The sequence below is a fragment of the Gavia stellata genome, chromosome 14 (genome assembly GCF_030936135.1).
Source record: "Gavia stellata isolate bGavSte3 chromosome 14, bGavSte3.hap2, whole genome shotgun sequence".
Taxonomy (NCBI): Eukaryota; Metazoa; Chordata; class Aves; order Gaviiformes; family Gaviidae; genus Gavia; species Gavia stellata.
The window spans coordinates 17,851,753-17,875,185 of record NC_082607.1 but is presented as its reverse complement, the minus strand read 5'-3'; the positions used below and the strand labels follow the sequence as shown (position 1 = coordinate 17,875,185).

General features: G+C 49.0%; 1 protein-coding gene across 2 annotated transcripts in view; it reads right to left on the bottom strand.

Annotated features, from left to right (window-relative positions):
- GRIA3 (glutamate ionotropic receptor AMPA type subunit 3) overlaps nt 1–23,433 on the bottom strand; it is a 152,821-nt gene that overhangs the window by 1,702 nt on the left and 127,686 nt on the right. Inside the window, exons 13-14 of one of the 2 annotated variants that reach the window (XM_059824329.1) lie at nt 18,327–18,574; nt 17,653–17,767 (exon numbers count right to left, since the gene is read on the bottom strand). In XM_059824329.1, the coding sequence (XP_059680312.1) occupies nt 17,653–17,767; nt 18,327–18,574 (363 nt within the window). Of the gene's footprint in view, nt 1–700; nt 816–17,652; nt 17,768–18,326; nt 18,575–23,433 lie in introns of both variants that reach the window. The other variant, XM_059824327.1, reaches the window with a different exon arrangement.

Sequence of the window (23,433 nt, the reverse complement as noted above, 5' to 3'; positions counted from 1 at the left end):
ACCTCAGGGGTGGGATGTCCACTGGGGTCCGCAGCGGTCCTGCACGAGGAGCTGCTGGAGGCTGGCTGGCCCTGCAGCACGGCTGGGGTGGGACAGGGCAGTACAGCAGCAAAATGGTTCAAAGAAGAATAAAAAAGAATATACGAAATTTATATAATGAGATACCAATAGTATTTATAGATTTTTTTTTTTTCCCCAAGTCAAACCAGTTCCAAACTGAATTGGGAAATAGGGCAGGAAGGGCGTTTTTTCACGGGTCTGTCCTGAAATTGTCCACCCTTAGCAAGCACGTGACTGTTTCCCAAACTGACATGTAGAGAATCTAAGTCACAATTTTGAAACAAAAATGTGGGGTTTTAATAAAACTAAAAATAAAAAAAGATGCTGGCCTCGATAATACGCATTGGCTGTGCTGAAACTGGCACATTTAAATGAAGATACCAGCTTGGGAGGCTTTGGGGGCTTCTCATGCCATGTTTTTGTAGCAAAATACTCAAATAGTAAAACATACTTACAACTACAGCCTGTTACTGCATAAAAGAAAAATGCTGTCACGTTCAGAGGCTTAATTATTTTTTCTAGTCTTTTCTTTCAACCTTCAAAATGTAAATACCAACTTTTGAAAGTCATTCTTTGTATAAACAAACAGTGGGTCAAAACGTGATTGCTAATCAGTACAAAAAGACCTTCAGCGACTGACCTTACTTCCGGAGTCCTTGGCTCCACATTCACCCTTATCGTACCACCATTTGTTTTTCAGCTTGTCTAAGATGCCTTGTTCACTGAGTTTCAATACTGCAAGGTTTACAGGAGTTCTTCACGTGGGAAATAACATAAATAACATTATATTATGTTATTTTATGTTATTCAATCTTTAAACTACTTTAAAACTATACAAAGCGATAAAGCAGGGTTCCTGGCCACAAAGTATTTACACTGCAGGCAACTGGATCATCCCCTTAAGTTAACGCTAGAGCAACGCTATATTACCAGGTCCTGCCCATATCGCTTTGAGTAATCGGCACTCACTGTTAAATGAAGGTCTAGAAACAAAGCAAGTCCAATTCCCCAGTTTGGTACAATCACAGGCAGTCACAGTAGCTTTACAGATGCAGTGGGTTTGATCCAGCAGGACCCTCGTATTGCACTAACAGACAGCAAGCCCCACAAACCACCCGCTGGGGCTTCTTAGGGTGAAACAGCGCCTGCGGCTCCAGGCCCCCGGCAGCCCCCCGCACCCCGGGATGGGGGTGCGTGTGTGCACATCTGCAAAGCGAAAACCCCGGGGCGGTGTGACGGAGGGAGATTTCGCCAGCCCTCACGCCCCGGCTGTTGCCCTGCCGGCGGGGGTTTCCCCAGCTCCCGCAGCGGCAGCTGGAGGGGCCGTGCTCGGAGGCACCGGGCGGGCGGCTGCGCTCCCCCGGAGCTGCTGCACCCCAAACTCCGACGGTCCAGGGAACTGCAGCAGAAAATTAGCAGATGCAGACCTTTATAAAACAAATCAGTGAACGTGGAAACGCCGGCCGAAAGTGCCCAGGGTGGGAAACGTTGACAGGATGAAGGGAGCTGCTGACTGTGGTTCTGCTGAGAGCCCGCAAACCCAGGGGGACCTGAGCTCGCCCGTCCCTTCCCTGTGGGAAAGCGGTGCCGGAGGAGCCCTCAGTTGGGTTTTGCCATTTCCATTTCCTTGTGTGATGTCTTGGGGTTTTTCCTGCCCGTTTCCAAGAGACAGGCTCCCTGCCTTAGGGACATCTTCAGTTCCTGCTCCTGCTTGGTCAGCTTTGACCCTCGCCCCATGGCCGTGCGGGGCAGCCGGTGGGGAGGAAAGGGTTGGGTCCTTATCCCCAGGGATGCTGTGCCGCTTTGCATGGAGTAACAGCAGGCAGATACATGCACGGCCGCCATGCAACATGCCCCGCTGTGGGTCCACCCGCGGCTGCTGTCAGCGGAGGAGACGCAGGAGCTCAGCCCACGTCTGCCCCACTGCCAGCCTCACTTCGCCCCTTCCTCTCACCCCTGCCCAAAGTGCATGGCTCTCTGCAGAGCGGAAGAGACTCAGGAGAAAGAGCAGCACAACCTAGACAAAACACCTTAATTACAAGCTTAATTACGTGGCGGCATTTAGGGAACTGTCCACAGAGCGGGCGGGCTCACAGCCCTCCAGCAGCAGCAGCGGCGGAGCCCTGCCATGCCTGGGGCAGGTGGGTACTGGAAGAAGCAGCTGGTGAAGAAAAGCCCCGTTCCCTCATCTGCCAAGAAGCTGCCTCCGAGACGGCCGTGAGACCTGTCGGTGGCTGCTGTTGAAAAGCACTGCCCTCAGAGGTGCTACGTACCGTTCGGGAGGAGAACAGGCCTGAGGTGCCACCCCGGAGGGCGGCAGCCCACGGAGCGGGGGACAGGCTGCGCTCGGCCGAGCCCGGGCGGGTCGTGGGGTACCATGAGAAAAATGAGCATGTTCAAGAGCTCCTGAGCTGAATGCCCCACGGGCTGCAGCAGCGTGACCCAGCGTGGCCTTACCGAGGCCAGCAGGGAGGACAAAGCAGGGAAGAGCCATGGGGGGAACCGCTGGTCCCTGGTCCCAGCAGCAGCGATGCCGGCACTGCCTGCGCCGGCAGAGCTTCCCGGCTGGCCAGGCAGAGGCAGCACCACTCCTCCTGGTCTGCACAGGGCTCGGTTTGACACCAGCCAAGATTTTATTTTTGTAAAATGGCTATTTTTAAGCAGCAGCTGTAATCTAATTAAGTATCAATCAGGGAAGGCTGTACGCCTTCGGCTGGACACAGCCGACGGGCAGCGGTGACAAGCCGCGCGAGACAGAGCGGGTTTGCTGGCTGGGCTCTGGCAGCAGGCACCGAGCCCCTCCACCAGGAGCCGGCGGCGTTGTAAAAAGCCAGCTGGATCGCAGCTACGTTTGCATCCACCTAAAGGTAGGGCTATAAAATACCAACGGGATCAAAGCATGCTCCAGGGACACTGCAAACGCCCTGGGTGCCGCAGGTAATGCACCGGCCCCCTTGGGTTATGCCGATGGGGACTGGCCAGGTCTTGGCCAAGCCACCCCCGTGGACCCTCCTGGGCGGCTGTGTTGTGACGAGGCCCCCGGTGACACCCGGGCAAATTTGCTACAAGCAGCCGTGCATGATTGCAATGTGAGTCAGTGAAAGCCGAGTGCCTTTACCTACCCATTACAAGCCCCAGCAGAAAGAGCGGTATGGATTATTGCTTAGAGAACAGTACTCCCATTTTAAATTTCATTTAAAAACTATCCAATTTGGAGAGATTTTATGCAATACATCTCTCCGCTTTGAAAAGCACTGTGCAGCTGAGAATACACAAACAATAGGGAGAAGGTTATAAACACCTTTTCTCCTATCCGCATATTTTATTGTGCAAATTTTCCCCTCCTCCCAGCCCTATTCCAAACACTATTTTTAATTTGCATGCCTTTATAAACCCCGCATGGAGTACAGAGAATTTGCATAACATCCAATACATTATAGATTAGCTTTCACAACATTATACAGTATTGGGAAATGAGGAGGCTTAACATGCTAATTAGGGTGCTTTATTTTTTTTTTAAAGCCAAGATTGCAGTTAATTGTGCACACGCAACTGCCAAGGAAAAAAAGAAGTAAACTAAAATTATCGTAACTAAACAGATGGGAATTTGCCTAAACTGGGGTTTTCACCAGAGTTTGTCATGGCCCTATTTGTCAGGTGAGGTACTGCAATACCTCAGCCCCGGTAGGAAAGCGGGATTTGCTCTGTCCGTCTGTCCCGGCACGAGGAGCAGAGCGGGACGGCAGACAAGTGCCGAGGAGCCGCTGGATGCTTCAGGCCCACGGAGCCGTCACCGTGCCGGGATGCTCCTGTGCTGGGGGCTGTGAGCCATCCTGCCTGGCACGGGGGCTGACCGCGGGCGGCTGCTACCGCGTGGGCACGTCGTGTAAGGAGGGACTGGGGGAGGAAAGTCTGACATGAAGCAGTAGCTGGCACGTGTCGTCCCCTGCCCTAGCCCGTCCCGTCCCCCCCAGCACGCAGACGACCCGGAGGTTTGCCCAAGCGAGCTCCCGGCCTCCCTGGGCTCCGCTATTTTGCTGATGAGCAGCACGTACCTTGAGCAAAGAGGCCCTCTCAACGTGCTAGAAAAGGCACTAATTTGTGCTTCACAGATGAAGCACGAAATGCAGCTTGTTTGATCAAAGTCCTAAGGAACAATTCTGTCTGCTTCCAGGAAATTAATCCTGAGACCTCTTAATGCACAAGTGCTCCCCCGTGCAGCGGGATTTGAGCGACCCGATGGCGGGAGAAGGTGTGCCGCCTCTGCAGCTCCCAGCCCAGCGCTTCACCCGCGGGGATGCAACGTGAGCTGGTGCGGGACGGACTCCTCAGCTCCCAAATTCCCCAGTTAAGTAAATACGTTGAAAAGTGAGCCCGGCTGCTGCTACATCTTCCGAATGCTCATCTAGCCTTGTTCAGTTTAATAGTCAGAGTCAGTCATGGCTTTGGCCGAGATCCTGATGGAGGTACAGAAGGGCATGTCTGGATCAGGGTATTTTTCTCGCCGAGCGCTCAGCAGTGCGTGGTGGACGTGAATCCTCTGTACCGTGCCTCGGCTTGCAACTCCGCCCGTCCCAAAAAAGGCCCTGGGGCCGCGCCAGCACCCTGCCCATGCCGGCAGGTCGAAGGCTGTCGAGTTGCAAAGTGTTTTGTTTGCTATTAGAGAGGGAAGCGTAGGGCTCTTCTGGGAGCGAGGGCTGTTGGCTGTAGGAAGAGGATTTTTCATAGCTTGCCCTGGCACTGTTTGTCTGAGAGGGGATTTTTTTTTTAATTGCCTTCGAGGCAGAGGAAAGGAGAGACTAAATGACTCGCCCGAGTCCCACGGGAAGGCTGTGTCCCAGCACCCGCCTGCCTTCCCGGCCCCAAAAACAGCTCAGAGGATCATTTGCTGTTTCTGGGTCTCTGTCTCAAAGGAATTCCATTTCCTCATCTTTTTCCTGGGATAATTTTGTGCTTCCCAGCTGCTATTTTAATTAGGTTGCTGTTGTTGGGCTGTACAGGATATCCTATGAGGTCTTCGGCCCTTTCCCAGGTGGCTTCAGCTGTTTTTCCTCTGCCTTTAATTTATGACGGGATTCTTTTTCATCTCCCCCCGTGTGGTTTCCAGCCCAGCTCTCTAGTAGTTTTGTTGCTTTTATCAAAGTAAAATGTTCAGAGCTTTCAGAGCTTGTGCTCTCTTGCTGTGTTCTGTACGCCCAAGAAATCGAGCTGAGGCGATTAGGATCGGTATGTCAGTGTTTCGGATGTCATAAGATGGTATTCTTGGGCAGAAACTTGCAGTGTTTTTCTTCCTCATCATAATGGAAGGATTTTTTTGTTTGCTTGCTTGTGCTTTTCATCCAGATGTAGTAGGTTTGGCTGATCCAGGCTTAACCACGTGAGGTTAGATCTGTTGGGCAGCTTTACCAAACCCCGCTAAGACTTTTTTTGCTGACATGATGGGAAGACTTGAACCTCGAGAAACGGTACCAGGTGCCTCACACTGAATAGTGTTGCCCCTAATGGCAAATTAAGCCATGTGCTATGGATGAGTTATTTAGGAGAGGCACAACGTTAAGAAGATCAGTGCCCATCTATTCTCACAGGCTTCACTTGATCAGAGTCTGCTGCAAACATGATTTTACACCTGGGACAGAGGTGGGGTTTACTGGTGTTCCAGCAGTTTGGTTTCTCTGCTCCCCTGTTAGAAGACCCTGCTCGGGTGCTGGCCCCCCTCTTCAGCCATCAGTTACTGCTAGAAAACAAGTGGTGCCAGTCTGTTTCCAAATGCAACATGGCACCATCTCAAAAGAAACCTCCTCTTCCCTTTGCCTGGTGGCCCTGGGGCCTCCTCCCGGCTGCCTTTCAGCCCCTCTTGGCTCGGAACACCAGCCCCAGAAGTCCTGCTGCACCCCTTGGTGCTGGTGGCCCCAGGTGACAGGACGATGCTGACGGAGTGAACTGATTTGGAAAATGATTGTGCACTCACTCATTAAAATCTCACGCCTGAACTAGGTCCCCAAAGCTTTGGGTTCAGTTTAAAAATCCTGGCCACCTCTCCCTCCAAAGTCAGGAACGGCTACAGCACTTCTTTGTCGTGAAGGTGATCTTGCATAAAATACAGCATCGCTTCCAGGCTGAGTATGTTCCCCAGGCTGGCGTGCGAGATCATCCCTCAGAAGAAAGAGCTGCTGTATGCTCGTCATAGAACATCTATTACGTTTCTATTTCATTATTATCTACTGTCCATCCACACCATCAATATGGAGAAGAGGGAACAGGATGACACAGAGCCCATCTGCTCTCTCTTCTTCTCTTCGAGACACCCTCACCCTGTCTGAGGGACTTCTTGCCCTGCCTCAGCACCAGTTTCAGGTTCATTGCAGTAATTTTTATCTCGATTGAGAAAACTGGTGGCATTGTGATATTTCTTTTTGGCCAGAACGAGTTTGAAGTAGAAGAAAAGTAAATTAATCATCAAAGAAATAGTCCTTTATCAGTCCCAAATGTGAGAAGGTACAACTTCTGCCACTGTCAAATTATAAATCATAGCAGGTTTTTAATTTGATTAATGACCTTTTAGGTTCATTTTCATGATTTCACCTGCACCTATATAAAGTAGATAACCCAAACCCAGATATTTTTATCTAGTGCCATCACTCTAGCTTCTACCAGCTGAAGAAGGAGACCCAGCAGGCTGAAGTCCCCCACACTGCAAAAGCTGCCCAGGTTGCTCTTTTGGCAATCTGATTCCAGTTACTGACCATCGTGTTTATGTGCCAGTGCTGCAAACCCTTCCCTGAATGAACTCGGACTGTGCAGAAGAGTCTGAGCAGCTTCTTGGAAAAGTGCTGTTAATTTAGGAAAAGAACGTCCCGATCTTGCCAGGAAAGGGCCGTTTTCAAGGCATGAGTGATGGGATGTACTGGTGCTAGTGGCTCTGTAGCCCAGTGTTTGGGCTGGTCCTCACAGGTCACAGCAGACAATACAGAGAAGAGCTGGTGACCACTACAGTGAAATTTAGAAGCAAAAGTCACTTTGGGACTCAAAAATCTCACCCAATAATCCATAGACTTTCATCGGCTGTGTGTAACTGGTGTTTGAGTGGCATAGTCTCAGCAACACCGTAGTTATGTTTATTACTTGCAATCAATAAAGATTTAAGTGGTGATTGGAACAGCTTTGGATAATTCACATCCCATTCTATGCTCTAATGGATGTAATATAAATGTTATACCCAAAAATGATCATTGCCAAGGAGAGCAAATGAACGCGGCAGACAGCACACTGTTCCCTCAAACCAGATGAACCATTGCTCAGAATTAATTTAGAATTTTTAGATGCAATCTTTCAGAAAAGGGAGCTGCAAAGAAAAGGTGCAACAAGTAAAGGCTTTTTGAAGCACTAATTAAAGGGCCTCCTCAGAGTTGAGCAGGACAGGGTGGGCAGTGCATGGGTTGCACTGAATCTCCCAGGCAATGGGGCTGCCCGAGCGCTGACCTGGCACCTTTCGCAGTCTGGGTTTTGCGGACTACAAACTGCAGGTGTTCCTCCACCCACCATCAGCAGGTTTCTCATGTTCTGTAGAAAATTTGGTGTACAGGGAACAGTGTGGCATTTTCTCAGCACTGTAGCTTGCAGCATCTCAAGAATCCCAATGTAGCTTTCATGGGGGTAGAGGGTGAAGAAATCACCCATGAGCTTGAAGGAAGACCAGAATAACATCAGCAGTGAGAGCTCCTCTCTGGTCTTGAAAATGTCCTTTCTCCACTCGTGCCCAGGGCCGAGGCTCAGGATAGCAGAGAACAAGCTGCAGAAGGGCTGATCAGCACCTCAGCCCGGGGAGGGACGCCCGGCTGCCCGGCTGGCTCGGGAGGGTGCCAACCACCGGGCAAGAGCTCCAACCACCGCAGCTCCACTGCTCTTACGAGCGGTCCCTACAGAGGAGGGCTCGGTGGCTTCTGCAGTACTACGCAGGCAGGACATCGGCATCCCCAGCGGCCCCAGGGAGGGATGTGTGCCTTCTCACCCGGAGACAGAGAGCTCGCTCAGTGACGAAGCTAAGAAATTTAAGGCCAGTGGCAATGGGGATCTTCCTCAAAGGCAGATGGGTGATGGCTCCGAATGTAAGGTAAACGTGGCCAACAGGAGCGCCGTCCGTTGCAAACAGGTCGGGCTAGAAGGCCAAAGACATGAGTTCCCGATGTGCTTAATACTGCATCTGCCACAACATGAAATCCCGCGTGGTCACTAACATGTCCTTTTTCATTTTCTTCCCATTCGCACAGCATCAGATGCCAAATAACTCTGGTTGGAGAGGCGCTGGGGAAACGCAGGCAGACGTCACTAGGGATGGGGTATTTACAGCAAAGCTGTCTGTGTTCCCACGTGCCCTGGCACTGGCCGTGCGGGTCCACGAGGGGAGGCAACATCACAGCGCCAAAGGCACCCCTGGGTCCGGCTGTGGCACTCCCCAGGGGCGCAGAACAGCTGTAAATCTGGTCTAGTATCCGGCTAGGCCAGGTTTATCGCTGATTTGTGGGATTGGAGCAACAAAAAGCCACAGGAGGTTTCTGGCAAATCCGGCCCTCTGAAGACTGCAAGATTAATGCAGCGTGACGTCCTCCCTCTGAGCCAGCCTGCGACCCTGCCAGCCGTGCAGTCAGAGCAGGAGTGCATCCCTGCAAGGGGCTCTTCCCCTCCCGTCCAAATCCCAGCGACGTGAAGGAGGCAAAAAGTCCATGGTGGTACCAGGTCTTGGTTAGTACATTATGAATTGTTTTTTGACTTGTTTTATTTTGAATCACTGTTACTGTTACCTAATCCCTTCAATTTAGGAATCCGACATATATAGAGCACTCTCACTTCTGCAGCAGGGATTTTTCTCTTGTTTCTTATGACTGTTTTTCTCTTGTTTCTTACGGCCGAAGCTGTCCTTGCTGCCTGGAGCATCCGTGGGATCGCTGACGTCAGCACAACCCAACCGACAACGTTGTAACATCACGGAGTTTAGACATCAAATGTTTGGGTTTCTAAAATCCACCTCATGGTGTCAGAGGAAAGGCGAGTGGACTAAGGCGCAAAGAAACAAGCATGTTCTTACTTCAAAACGCTTCCTAAAATCCTCTGGGGTAAAACTACTGAAAACACCGAATTGTTCCTGTTGGTATCACTGGCAAATCTCTACCGGCTTCAGGGGAAGCAGAGTGCGAAGCTTGTTGCAGACATGTGGGAAGTGTCACCTTTACCATACTCTGAGAGGTAAATATCTGAAGGGGACAGGGAGAATGACCCCGAACGACTGCAGCATTGCTTTGCACCGAGATTTCAGCCCCAAGCATCCAGCACCGCAGAGAAGCCCCTCAAAGCCGCCCAGCCCCGAGCCCGCCCGCGCGGGCAGCACAGGGCACTGCCAAATGCAGAAGTCAAGCCTGGGCACTCTGCTTAATTTGACAGGCTACCATAAAAATCTCACTAACAACCATCTTGGTATCATTAAAGTATAAAGATAGAAACAATCCAGGAAGAGATACCAAATCCAGCATTATTCTCTAGAGGGCATTGCTTGAGGTTAAAGACCCATCTAAATCAAATAAGGCACTTTATTCCCCCAAGCTCTATAAATCCCAGCCTGATCTGTAACTATTGAATGGACTTTTTGTCAGATCTCGTTACTGAAATAACTTCTGACTAGATACAAAACCTGTGGGTGAATGCATTGTCGAAGTGCTCTGCTCTTTCCGAGATCAGATCTGCCTGTCATAATTTACCAATTTAGCAATGTCTCTGTGCCACAACTTTGTGTTTTGCTATGCACCCACGCGTAAGGGATGGGGAAGATTTTGGATGGAAATGGGCTTGTTATTAAAACCCACTATGTTTGTTTCAAGACTAGAGTTACCTGGTACTTCAAGCAGGAGTGAACAGAGCTCTGAAAATACGGGCAGAAAAACATACGGTCACTCACTATTCCTGTTTGTTACCTTCTGTCTCAGAAAGTGACCTTCTGTATTTCACACTGAACATTTAATACTCATGGAAAAAGCACCGGGCATTTCTTCTTTAAGGAATAACACTTGATTGCTCTTTGCTACCATTTCAGACCTGCACCATTTTTCCCCTGCCCTGTGTTACCAGCAGTTGCATATCTACAAGATTTAACATTTGAGGGATCGAAATGCTTTATGGGTGGGCAGAGGAAGGGATAAAAGCGAAAGCCATCTAGTTTGAAAAGACAAAAAGAGCTTTCAAAATTAGAAGATTAAAACTTGGTGCCTCAAGCCCCATATATTCCCCAGCCACCTAAGAAATACACTGCATGGCTGGGATAGTGCTCGGAGGCATCAGGCACAGCAATAAATCCCCCGGCAGTAGGACGTTGTTTTTTCTCAGTGGCAGGGCCAGAAGCGGCTCTCTTTGCTCAAGACGCCGAGACCCCGGGTGCCAGTGAGCAGCACCCCGGGACTGCAGCTCCCCGGCTGCCAGCGCTGGCCATGGGCTCATCCGTGGCCATGGGCTCACCCGTGGCCATCACCGACAGCTGGGCTGGGTCCCTCCTTCGGGAGGTCACTGCACGTTTTGCCTCTGTTGTGCCTTTTGAGCGCTGAACAGTGTCATGAGATGACAAAACTCTTATCTATGAAACAGCACAGAAAGCAGTTTTTAAAATGTGTTTATGCTGTGATACGGCCAGCAACAGAGCCAGCAACTGTGGGAGACGGGGACAGGCGGTGGCTTCTCCCGCCGTACTGACAGGGTGCCTGCGAGCCCCACGTCTGTTCGAAGGGCGTAGGTGACCCCTGCCCAGGCACACCGGCCTTCAGTTCTGCTCTGTGTGTGAACGAGAGGCTTTGCAAAGGGTGCTGAACACAGGCTTTGCAACGGCCGTTTGAACGCAAATGATCTATCAGGGTCGGTATTTTTAGTTACAGCTGAGTATTTAGCAGCTACAGTAGTTCTGCAGAACAGAACTTTGTTCTAGTCTTCATTACTGTGTTTTTCCATAAATAGTGTTCTTTCGGTCACTCACGGTTTCTTGCCTTTTTTTTTAGAGGCAGATTGGAGCAACCACTGTATCCTTGGGGAATCTGTGGGGTTCTCCCTTGCAGTAACTAGGTATGCATTTTAAATTCAGGTGTTTTAACTGAGCTTGTATTTGTTGCAAAGCGGAAGACACACACAGATGCACGATGCCATTGCAACACCCACCCACGCTCTGAACACACCTGCACGAGCCAGATGTGTTACCAGCCGAGACTGCAAGTTCCTTCACTCCTTGCAGAGAGTTTGCAACCCGGGTTTGGCAGCAGCAACTGTCTCTAGGAAAGTGTATTCATATGTTTCATAAATGTAGCTCAAACAAATTAAACTCTGTACTAACAGGATCATAATTTAATCGAAGTGCCAAGTGCTAATGCGATAATACATGCCTATTGGATTAGGAAATGCAAGCCATAACAAGTCACTGTAGTTCATTCACAGAAGTGCCCGAGACTTGAGGTACAGATGTGGCGAGGGGGTGGGAGGAAGAGCTACCCCAACAGGGAGGCAGAATAACGGAGGGCAGATGCTTAACGTCATGCTCAAACCTACAACATCTGAAACAGCAACGCGGATCTTTCCTGTCATTGCCTGGATCCTTTCTAACCTGGATGGATACGAGCAAGAGACTCAGCTTACCTTGCGTGCGGGCTATCCCCTCACCTTCTCTTTCTCTTGCCTCTAGACACATCCATTTTTCCCCCCGTCTTCTACGATTTATTTTCCTCTTGGGACTGCTTCTTCCGTGACTCCTGCCCTCGAGCTCCTCAGCAGGCTGCAGGTAGGTGCTGCTTAGTCCAAAGGCTACACAAGACATTCAAAGAAGAGCTACGTCGCTTGCATAAAGCTAGAGGTGTCCAACCCATGATTGCAGTGCCGGCGAGCGCAGAGCAATCCACCGGAGCAGCACAAGTGCCTGCGTCCACGTGAGCTCAGTGCTGAAACATTAGAATTACTTTGAAGAAGAAGAAGAAAGGCATTTACTTTTCCCTCTGTAAGTTAAGTGACAGCAGTTACCATTAAAGAGGAAACAGCCAAGCCCGGAGCCCCAGAGAGATGTTCAAGGGAAGGGCCCTGCTCCTGCTGCTGGGAGCCCCACTTCGAGCTGCTGGTTTCCCTTTTGCCATTTCCAGTCCCAAGGAGCTCTGCCTCAGCTTTTCCCATACTGACGCTTACAATGCAGGATAAATGACTCATGCAAGCAATTTGTGGACATTAACCACCATTAAGCACCACAGGTATTACCGAATGAGTGCATGAGTCACAAGTCTTCCTCTAAGATTTCCTGCGGCCATAGCGTGGCTGCACGAGGCCCGCCGCTGCCGCGGTTAACACCGCACAAGCATGTTCGCTTGCGCGCGGAGGTCCAGCTTCGTCAAGGCAGGAAAGCGAGCACCCAGGATGCTAAAGGTCATACAGGCAAAACTAACCGCTTCCCAGTTCGTAGATGCCAGCCCTGGCTCCACCAGCTCCTTCCCAGCCTGGGCAACCTGCTCGTCCCAAATTCTCGTTCTGAGGCTCCCAGTTACATTCCCAGGAAAATACCCTCAAACGATCTGCACAACAGCACTGACATCTCTGCAAACCAGAGCAGGCTCTCTGCCCTTCTTGGCAATGCTCTAAAGGAGATGCTCCAATGAACTCCTAGAGCATTAAGATTTCATTACTGGCACAAAACATACACAGTATTATTTCCTAATATGCTATAAAGTAATAGCTGTCAATTAAACAAATATTCTGATGTTTTCCTTTTAAAGTATTATTTTGCTTTGTCACTAATTTGCACAATACAATGATTTCATATTACTTTCCTGGCTCTGAGCATGAATTAGCTCTGTGCTACTAGCCCTGGCTCTGACCAGCCATTTTATCTTTTTCCAGCTCATAACCCAGGCCTATAGAATGGGTGGTAAGTAAATTCATGCTGATGAACATAATTTCAAACAAATTGCTCAAATAAATTGTGCTGCATCTTTTTAAGATAGCCGTTTCCCCAGATGTTCTCTTTAAAGCACAACACGTTTGGCAGTGGTGTTCTTTAGATGTCAGGTGTCATCTAAAATAATGTGTAACAGATTTCTTCTAAAAATACACCACTTAAAAAAATTATGCCACAAATGCTAACGGCTGTGCTGAAAATGTTTCAAAGCAAAGTAGCACAGAGAAACGGGGTAACAAACCCCATCTGCTAATGGCCACACTCACAGCTCAGAAGGGCTTGGGAATGCGATGCTTTACGGGGCACGGCTCTGAGGGCAGAACTCAACTAGCACGCCGGAAAAGTAATCCTACGATTAAAAAGAAACAACTGAAAAATGAAGTAGTATTACATCGCATGCCATTTCACAGATGTACTCCAAAAGAGATATCAGCCTAAAAAAGAATATATTAAAGAAATTAAGTCAAATAATTAGCAAGGAATCTTGGCATGTGAGGTTGGTGAGATGCTGCATTCAAACAATCTCCTTCTGTGTTGGTTAATTAAATGTTACCGTGAAGGTATAAGAATACAAGGAATGTATCAACAGCAGAACTACAGAAATTTATCTTAGCAGAAAATTGTTCCTATGCAACTGAATAATTAGTTTCACTTAAGTCACTCAGCCTGCTACCGCCGTCTGCATCCCCTTTTGTCTGTTTCTTGTTAAATTCCCATTCAGCCATCACTCAGCTCTGAGATGATAGGATTGTATAGTAAACAAAATAATTAGTTTCCAAACTCATAATACACTGTAACATATTTCCTGGAATATGGTTTTTTTATAACTGCTATTTTGCATTCTCTCACGACTGAGAACTCAGCTCACACGTGTAAGAGAATTTGAAGACGGTATCATTTTGCCATGAATCCAATGGATGAAACTAAATTCATGCTCATTTAGGAGAGCTAAGTGAACAAATTTTGATGCACGTACCGGAATGTCTGCACCAGCCAAGTCAGCCCACACGTATTGACATGCATCATGGACAAATTACGTATGGATGGAGCACGTTCCCCTTCGGACTTCTTAAATAAGGACCACTACCGAAATGGGGTAACTCCCTTCGCCAGGGCAGTACTGACAGCCAAGATACTGCCGGGCAGGCTGGCACCCTCTGCTCTGCACCAGCGCTGGCATATACTGGTAGCACTGAAAATGAGACATATGTCAGCTGAGACCTTTAGAACAATCTCATTAAAACAGCACAATCTCTTTAGTCTTAAATTACAAGTGGACCCCAGGAGCACGGGATGCTCGCAGGACTAACCTTACAGTCTGTGTAACCGAATAGATTAAAAAACTTGCAGAAAGTCAACGGAATACCTTTTCTTTTTCCCGCTGTAAGACTCAAAATCCTTGTGAAATCTGAAGTCACTGTTTAATTTTCCAATGGCGATGAAGATACGATAACAAGAGGTGAACTCAGAATAATTCATCTCCAACCACAGGCAAACCGCATGCTAAACCGCAGGGAGGATGAGCGTGGGAGGGCATTTGCTGGGTGACTGGGTCCTTTGCGGTACAACGATGGGCACTGGCACAAGCAAACAGGCTGCATACTTACCTCTGGCTTTCAGCGCAAGCTAGAATATCGGACCACACAGAGGAATTCAGCTTAAGAAACCGGCACCATCAGTCTGCAAGGACTCACAGCTACACGCAACTCGTTGGCAGTAGGTAGGAAGCGGCTGATTACAAACTCGGGGCGGCAGTTTCCCAAGCCTGGGTCTCTACTGGCGAAGCTAAGAGAGGTGCTCTGTCAGCTTAGCCGGTAGAGAGAGCTGCCCCGAGTGAGTAATGGTCCCCATGCCGCCTGTGTGATGGGTGCAAGGTCTGCATCTCCACCTGAGGCACCTTCACCGCCCCGTCCTCTCCGATTCCCCCCAGCTACCACCTCCTTTAAGGGAAAAGGGAAAAAAAAGAACAGTTTTGAAGTGACCCCTCTGCAATGCTCTGTAAATGAAGCCATGTTCATATAAACAATTAACCGGAGAGATGGGATGAGATGACGAGGGCAACTCAGGCTTCTGGAGGGAGGATGAAGAGGAGGAGAGCGAGGCCAGCGAGACTGCCGGGGCCGTAGTGCCCGGAGGGCAGCACCGGTGCTCGCCTTCCCCGAGAGGGCAGCGGGGCTCCCGCGGGGCTGGGGCACAGCCCGAACTCAGCGTTAGTGGCCGGCGATGGGGGTGTGCGCTGCCGGGAAGGCATCTGCCGGTCTGCTGCAACGCGGCGGCATCGCAGCCTGCAGCATTCAGTGCCTATAAAACACTACCTCAAAAGAAAAGCCACTTCCTAACAAAAAAGCCCTTTGATTTACAACATCTCTAGAAACAACAACTAACTCCTTCCTTGCCTTCCCTAGCTTAGTCTTCTGCAGGAGGTCTTCTCCGACCCACGTTCTCCTCCCTGGGGACTTCTGCCAGCTGAGCCGTGACCCCGAGAGCTGACATCTGTAGCTCAAACAAACAAGCAGTCCTTCATCACAGCGCGTTATGGCAAACTGTGGAAAGACAGCGCTTTGTGATTTACGGATGAAAACAGCGAAACACATGTCATCGTGTTTGCTCCCCTTCCCTCGCCACTGGATACCTGTCCCACTGTCACGGCACATCTGGCTCCACTCCCTTGACATTCACTGCCCAGGGCCAAGGGCTCGCGGATGGATGGTATCGCTCTTCGTAAAAGGTCTTTCAGCACAAGCAAAAATAGAAGGATGGCCCTGCCCTAATTATAGCATTTTAAAAATCCTTTTTAGTTTCCTTAGGGCTGTAAGCATTAGTTGTCTGGGTTTAATTCAATGAACTCAAAGCAATGAAGTTCATTGAAGCTGCTTTGTAAAAAGAATTTTCTTTCATGGAGGCAGCGTTAGACAATGCGGTGCTGGATCCCAGGAGAATATTAAACATTTAATATAGTGGCAAGTATAACATTATATAAAAATGTTGCGTGAAGGATGAGCAGCAGAGCTAAAAAGCGTAAAAAAGCTCGTGCTCGTCTCCAGGCTGCTGCTGAGCACTGCGCACCTCCAGTTATTGAACAAACCTGACTTCGAGCGCTTTTCCTTCCTTCATTACCTCACTGTGGCTTTTGCTAACATCAGAGATGAGTAGCTGAGTAATTTTCTACATAGCCAACTGTAAGCAACTCTTATTAACAGAATGCAGAAGTAATTTGCAGTAATTGTGCAAAACTGCAGTTTACTGAAAATACTGTTATTATTGATTTTGGACCAAAGTTGAAGCATTTTTATAAGAGAAATTAGGAGTTACTGTTCCCTAAGGAATGGATTTTACTAGCTGTAGGATACTGTCACTATGAAAATTAATCTCAGTACTTTTCAGTATAACAATGTATTTTAAATTAATTTTCTTGGTAATTCCTGTACCCAGTGTGACCACTACTACCCAGCTGACTCTAGCTACAGCTTCTCCTCACCAGGTTAAAGACTGCAGAAATTGCCAGTTTTACTGGCTGGCAATGTGAAAGCACACTAGTTAACTTTTGCATACATGAGCTCATTAAAGCAAATTCCAGAGTCTCGCTACCGCACAAGCTGCCTGAAAGACCGGGGGGAAGCCTCAGCTCAGCAGAAGGCAGTGACAGCTTTGCCACTGCTAGGATTTTAATCCACATCTGTTTCAAAAAGCACAGCGAACACAGACGCGGTGCTCCTGCACAGGTGTGTGCAGAAGACTGGTCAGTGGCGTACAAAAGGTGACAATGAATATTCTACACAGAACTACCAAAACGTCTTTCCTTAAGATTAATTTCTAGTTGAGTCTATCGATACCCTTCCCTGTTGCAAGCAACGTATCTCTTGTTTCAACTTCGCCTACTGCAAGCTCTAGCTCCTCGCACGTTACCGTTATTGCTATCATTTTACCATTAATGGGTGACAACCGCCTCTGCATAACATTATGTCTTTGCTGTGATCACTGCTTAACTCTTACCTCTTGGCCCCACGCTGCAATTAGATGAGCAGCCACCCTTTCCTTCCCTGAGCTACAGACCCACCCAAGCAGCTCTTCTCTGGCAACCAGGCTTCTTCCCGGGGGGTTCTGGTGGCACCAGTTCAGGCCAGCAAAGCAGCGCGTGCTGGTACTGGTTTGCCTGACCCCTCCCCAAAAGAGCCAAGGAGAAGGGAGCCTTCTCGCCTCCAGGTCTGTGCTGGCACGGCTGATCCTGGCGAAAAAAGCCTCTCAAAAACCACTCTGCGTCACAGCTACATCATGGAGAAGGACCGAAGCCTTGTCCTCAGGGGTTAGTACGGCGGCCAGATGTGATCACTGGTTTCTCGTACAGTTACAAGCGCTGATTTGCTCTGCGTAGGTCCCACCAATACTGGACTTTCTATCTGTTAGTTAAATAAGGTTTCCAAACTTGACCAAGCCTGCTGACGATATTAAAGAAGACCGTTTCTTTGAAAGAGCTACTGGGCAAGCACATGGCTTTTTTTCCCCCACCACAATTATTCAAATGGTCTTAATCTGTGTTGGTTTTTGGTGTTTTTTTTTTTCTTTGAGAAGTAAAATAACAGCCTTGCCGATTACTCTTTGCTAAGGTACCCGATTGTGGTGACATTGAGGCTGACCTTGGAGTCACCTCCCCCGCTGCCGCACTCTCCTTTGTCGTACCACCATTTGTTTTTCAATTTGTCCAAGAGGCCTTGCTCATTCAGTTTTAATACTGCCAGGTTAACAGCATTTCTTGAAACGATAAAACATAACTTGTAAGAAAAAATGCACAAATGCTTAGGAAATCGTAACGTATAAAAAAAGGAGCACAAGAGGACAAATTGGCTAAAATTTCACAGAACGTGGAGCTATCAAAATGTCTGTACAGCAAATACAGGGTTAAATATTGGAAGGTGGCATGGAGGATAACATTTGCTCAAAACTGAAGTGTGCGGGATGGGGAAATCGTCTTTGAGAAAAAAAGTAACAAGAACACCACATCATGCAGTTAACATTCGTCACATATGGCAGGTTAACTCGGCTTTTACCATTTAAATTGAAAAAGCCATTGAACTGTAAAATTAAAACAGCAACAAACAATCAGAAAGGACAACACGAAGAGAACACTAAAAAAATGGATGCATTAAATAAACGAAACCATAATTTACCGTCTTATTTAACTCCATGGAATATTGAAGATTTTAAACTTTAAAGTTACCTCAAAATCCACAAGAAAGAAAATGACAACACAATACATCAGGGTAGGTGGAATACTATAACAACATGGATATTGTTATATTATTCCACCCACCTTAATGCTGAGCCTTTGGGGGTTGCTACACCATAGCCCTTGGAATCCAGGTTGCCGCCGACTTTCATGGTGTCGCAGGGCTTGCGCTGCTCGATGTACTCGTTCATCGTCGACTCCAGCAGGAAGGCAAACTTCCCCTTCGACTTCCGCACCCTCGCCACCCCGTCCGCCGTCGTTTTGGTGAACACCGAGGGCTCGGCCGACTTCATGTACGACCACATTTTCTCGTAGACGGCTATCTTTGACCTCTGGGAGAGACGAAAGGAGGGAAATGAAGAGCCGTGTTGGCAAGGACACAAGGCTGAGCTCCTTGGGCTTAGTCGGCTTAGAGGTATAATGAACACCCTATAACTGATTAAGGTTAACGAATGAAAAAGTCAAGGTAGCTCGGAGAGAGACACATTGCCCCCTGCATGATGACCAAACCATAAAATGGTTGGGGAGGGGGAAACATATCTCAGACATTTCTTCTACTAATTGCCATGTAATTGGCAGCCCGGCAGTCAGAATGCGAAACGGTGCGTGCCCGTCCCAGCGCCTCGGTTCCTGCCCTGCCGTGGGTTTATCCGCCTGCACGCAGCTCTGCTACTGAACCAGAGGGAGGATGTTAAATCCTAGCTCATCCATCATGGCCAACAGATGCAAAAGAAGCCTCTCCTCTTCGCACGAATCCTCAGCATTGGTTTTTGTGCTAACTCGCAGCTAGGAAACACCGACATTTGCTTATTACAAGTTCCCAGCAAGGCAGGAGTCTGCTTTTCACAGCAGCGATGGCAGGTTTATGATACAGAAGACCAGCACAGCTCTAGTGGCTTCTAACAGTGACGCTCATACGAGGGATATAAATGGTAATTACAAAATCCTTTATGAATCAATAGTCAAACTTTCCAAATTCAGTTTCACATTTTCCTAAAAGATAGCAAACACACATCTCAGCAATAAGCTGGAAAAATTGCTGGTTAACTGCTTGCGTGTCATGTATATATTTTTTTTTTCCTGTTTTCCTCCGAGACTGAGCCAATCCTAACAGCCTCTAGCTCAGCATACAGGTTTGGTAAACCTGGAAATGCTGAGAAATGTGTTACTTCCCCTTCTCCCTCTTCCCCACCAGTAACATTTAAACCCTTCTCAGATCTTAAAGCCACCTCTAGACTCTTAAGCATTTGTATCTTGGACAACCGGTTAAACTTTCCTGCTTGGTCGACAGAAGGCAGTAATGCCAACTGTATTTCTCTAAAGTCTAGAAATCCAAAGGATTTATATAAGGCTTTTGGTCCAAGCTGTGGGTATCTCGAATTTACGCCTCCCACTCCTTGCCAGTTTCCTGTCCACAGCTTTCCTTGCAGAATGGGAATGAGGCAGGCAGTAGCTAAATCTAGTTCAAATTTAACAAACTTGTGGCAGGAGGCTGTTAATGTCCGTCAGCTTGATGATCAAGACACGTTTCCTCCTCATTCAGGACAATTTAATGTGTTTTGAATAATGTAATGCTTAACAACCAGCCTCCGAACATTTCACAGGGGGTAAGCCCTGCCTTCACCGTTCTTCAGCTCAACGCGCCCAGCTAGCGTCACTACGACGGATGGAGAGGAGCACAGAGGGCAAGATTTTATTTTAATTATCCTTCCTGATGAGCTGAAAAACAACTGAAAATGCAAACCAATTAAAATCAGCCCAACTGACAACAGGAAATCAAGAGACAACACCACAGCGCAGCTTCGTTAGGCGCTGGCAGGGTGGTGGGGTGCAAAAAAGAAGCAAGAGGGATTTCAACTGGGAGCGTTTCTCGGCTGAAGAGGGGCTGTACGGCTTCGTTTGTCCGGCGTCAGGAGTGAGGAAGCGGTGGGAGGAGGGGGGATATAAATGGAGCCTGAAACGGCCCTCACGCAGGTACAAGAAGGAATCAGGGGATTTGCCTGGCTTCCCCTGCAACAGCGAACACTGAACAACCTGAGACGAGGACAGGGGCTTTAAGCCGCGGGAAAGCCCGGCAGCCCAGCTTCGGGCGGGGAGCGTGCGCTCGCTGCCCTGCGCCGGCACCGCAGGGCACTGCCCCGCTGCCTCTGCCAGCCTCGGGCAGTGGGGTTTGGAGCGGGGCAGCTCCGAGCCCCAGCCCACAGCGGGACCGTGGGGCCTGCCCACGGAGAGACGTCTCCCTGGGGCTCTCGGTCAGGCACCCACGGGCCAGCAGCTAGAACACGCTGCTTTATCACCCATCACCTGAGGCACCCTCTCCGAGCACCCTCTCCTCTCCAACAACCCCTCCACGCACGTGGGCACTCGCACACCTCCCTCCCTGCCGCGAGCTGCCCGGGGCACAGCACTGCTCCCAGGCACCCGCCGCAGCGGCTGTGGGGACCCCAGGGCTACCAGAGGGGCCGGGAGGAGGTGGCTGTCACCGGCTCAGCGGCTGCCACCATCCTGGTGCCCCGCGGGTCGCAGGGCCTGCGTGGCAGCTGCGTGCGCCTGCGCAAGCGGCAGAGCGGGCAGCGCAGGCAGCGCACGCCACGGCCCAAGGCACGGCACTGCCCACGGCCGACCTGCCCGCTCTGCTTGTGCGGCTCCCTCGGGCAGAAAGGTGACAGAACAGCCGGGCTGGCCGGCACAGAGACCGCGTCAGCAGCGGCAGTTCTGGCGTGGCCTAGTTTCAAGGTGCTTGTCCTTAGCAACCTTCGTCTTCTTTTAACGTGAATAATACAAACGCACCTGCCCATTTGTATTTGCAAATGGGCATCTAAGGGACAAAAGGAGGGTAAAAATACAGCTTTACTCCTTCTCTTTATATCCCTCAGCAAGCTAAAGTGGTTACCCTTCAAAAATTGTGCGTGCACTACATACGCTTTTGCTTGTTTTCCTCTGCAGTGTGCCTTTGATTGCACAGATAAACCAGAATTTCTTTTCATCTTCTAACTCACACCAGAATATCTGTCCTTAATAAGTTCTTTGATACTCTTTCCAACTGGCCTGACTACCTACAAGCCGTTGCCAATACAACTGTGCATTGTTAATAATAACAGTTATCTGACGAGTGCCAACAGCACGCTCAGGGCTGCAAATGGTCCAAACAAAATACGGTCCCTGCTCCAAGGGCAAAGGCTGAATACCATCAATCATGCTTCAAAAAAACCCAAATTCCACAACTCAAAACCGGATCTCTTTCCAACTTCAACAAACAGCCTAAACTTTGTGGTTTGCTCCCTTCATTTAAGTCTTTTGGTTGATGCGGTTAATAAAAAGCAGTACCTTTCTACATGATCATTGCCTACCTCTTCTGCCAAGTGGGATTTTCATAGTATCTTCTTATTATCGCATTAACTAAATGAGTATAGCAGTCTGATCTAGTAGAAGTAGACAAAAATGCAAGCTAGAAATGAACACAGCAGGTTATTGACTGGGAAAGGTTAACATAAAATGCATCGGGCACGTGTTGGTTTCGGAGCGGCCGGAGCCTGGCTGGGGGAGTCTGGGTGAGGACCCACGGATGTCCCGGGAGCGAGGACCAGGAAGGTGGTGCGCTCCGGCCACTGCAATCTGCTCGGTTAGCGCTGGTCTTTGCAGCCATTCCCCTAAATTCATAATGAGGCCAAAATAATGATTTATGATGAGGCTTCTAAGAGAAAGGGACAGTGCCACCAGAGGAGCTGTGAAACCTGCAAACCCGCTCCGAAGTGCTCGAGGGCATATTCTGCCCCAGGAGCTGTATTCTACACCTGCTCAATGACATGAACCAACCAGTTGACTAAAGCTGGTCAAAGACGCAACGAGACGAAATGAAAGACGGTACTTTGAGTAAACAATTTTCCTTTTTCCGATTTTCCCATTGCCTCAAAAAAACCCCCGGAAGCCCCTAAAAGACTTCAAGAAAAGGAAAACGTCTTTCCTTTCTAACTATAAAGCTGCAAATCCTGTGCTGAAAGAACATTTTCACCCATCTCTCCTCCTCTGCAGACGTTCACGCCGCCTCTCCCAGCCCCTGCCAGCGCCCGCGTGCCCCCACCCAGGAGTCTGACACCTGCGAGGGGGGCCAGACAGCAGGAGCAACCGGAGAGAAAGGATTTACACTCCAAAATAAGGTAAGGTCTGACAGCTCTGCACTCCTGCTGGAGTTCAGAGGCAGTAAAACATTTTCCCTCTCATTAAAGTGTTACTTTTAAAGAGGTATTTAGGAAAAAAGCTTAAAAGCAAAGATTTAAACCAATTCAAAGCCCTTAACTGCAGTAACTCCCTATGCTCTGCAACGCCTATTTCATTTCTTTGATAGTGCTCTCAAGAAGTCCGTCACACACATTTCCTCGGGATTTGAAGGGGATATTATTATCATTTTTTTCTTAAAAGCAACATTTTCAGTGTTTCATCTAGGCCTTGGGACACATTAAAGTGTCTTTTCATTATCGCAGCCTTACTGCAGATATAAATAGAGCTGGCCTTTGCTTTGTCAATAGTGCTGGCTTTTTTCTTTATTCGGAGATGTTTATGCAGAAGTATGAGCCGCGCACACCGCAGCGCAAGGGCGCGGGCAGCTCCCTTTCCTGTCAGCAGAGCCAGCAGCTCCCATGCCGAGGAGTCACTTCCCTTGGCCCGTCACTAACCGGCAGCTCAATACACGTTGCTTCGGGGTAGCAATGCGTTCATTTTAAAAGAAGGCGCCAATTCAATCAGTCCACAATTTTAACACCGTCTTTCATTCTAGTTCTCCTCGTTTTGATGTGTGGTTGGCTCCGGTACTGAAACGAAAAATGGAAGGAACCCACAGCGTGCCATAGCACCAAACCGCGCAGCTGGGCAGGGCTGGGTGCGCGTTGCCGGCAGCGGGAAGGAGGCGGGTTTACCTCTCACTCGCAGTTTTTTCTTCAATCCATTCAACAACTAAAACCCAGCACCCGCAAACCCGGCTCCAGCTGAGCGGGACCAGATGCCTTGGTTTCACTTTTGCACATCCCAAACCACCTAGAGATACACTGCAAAACAAAGCACATCTTGGACGATTCCTTGACATTGGTTAAATTTAGCCCTAAAATATCTTTGTGACTGAAGCCTTCTCCCGTTGACTGAATTACCTTTCGCCCTCTGCAGACATCTGTCTCACCCTTCTGCTAAAAGTGGCATT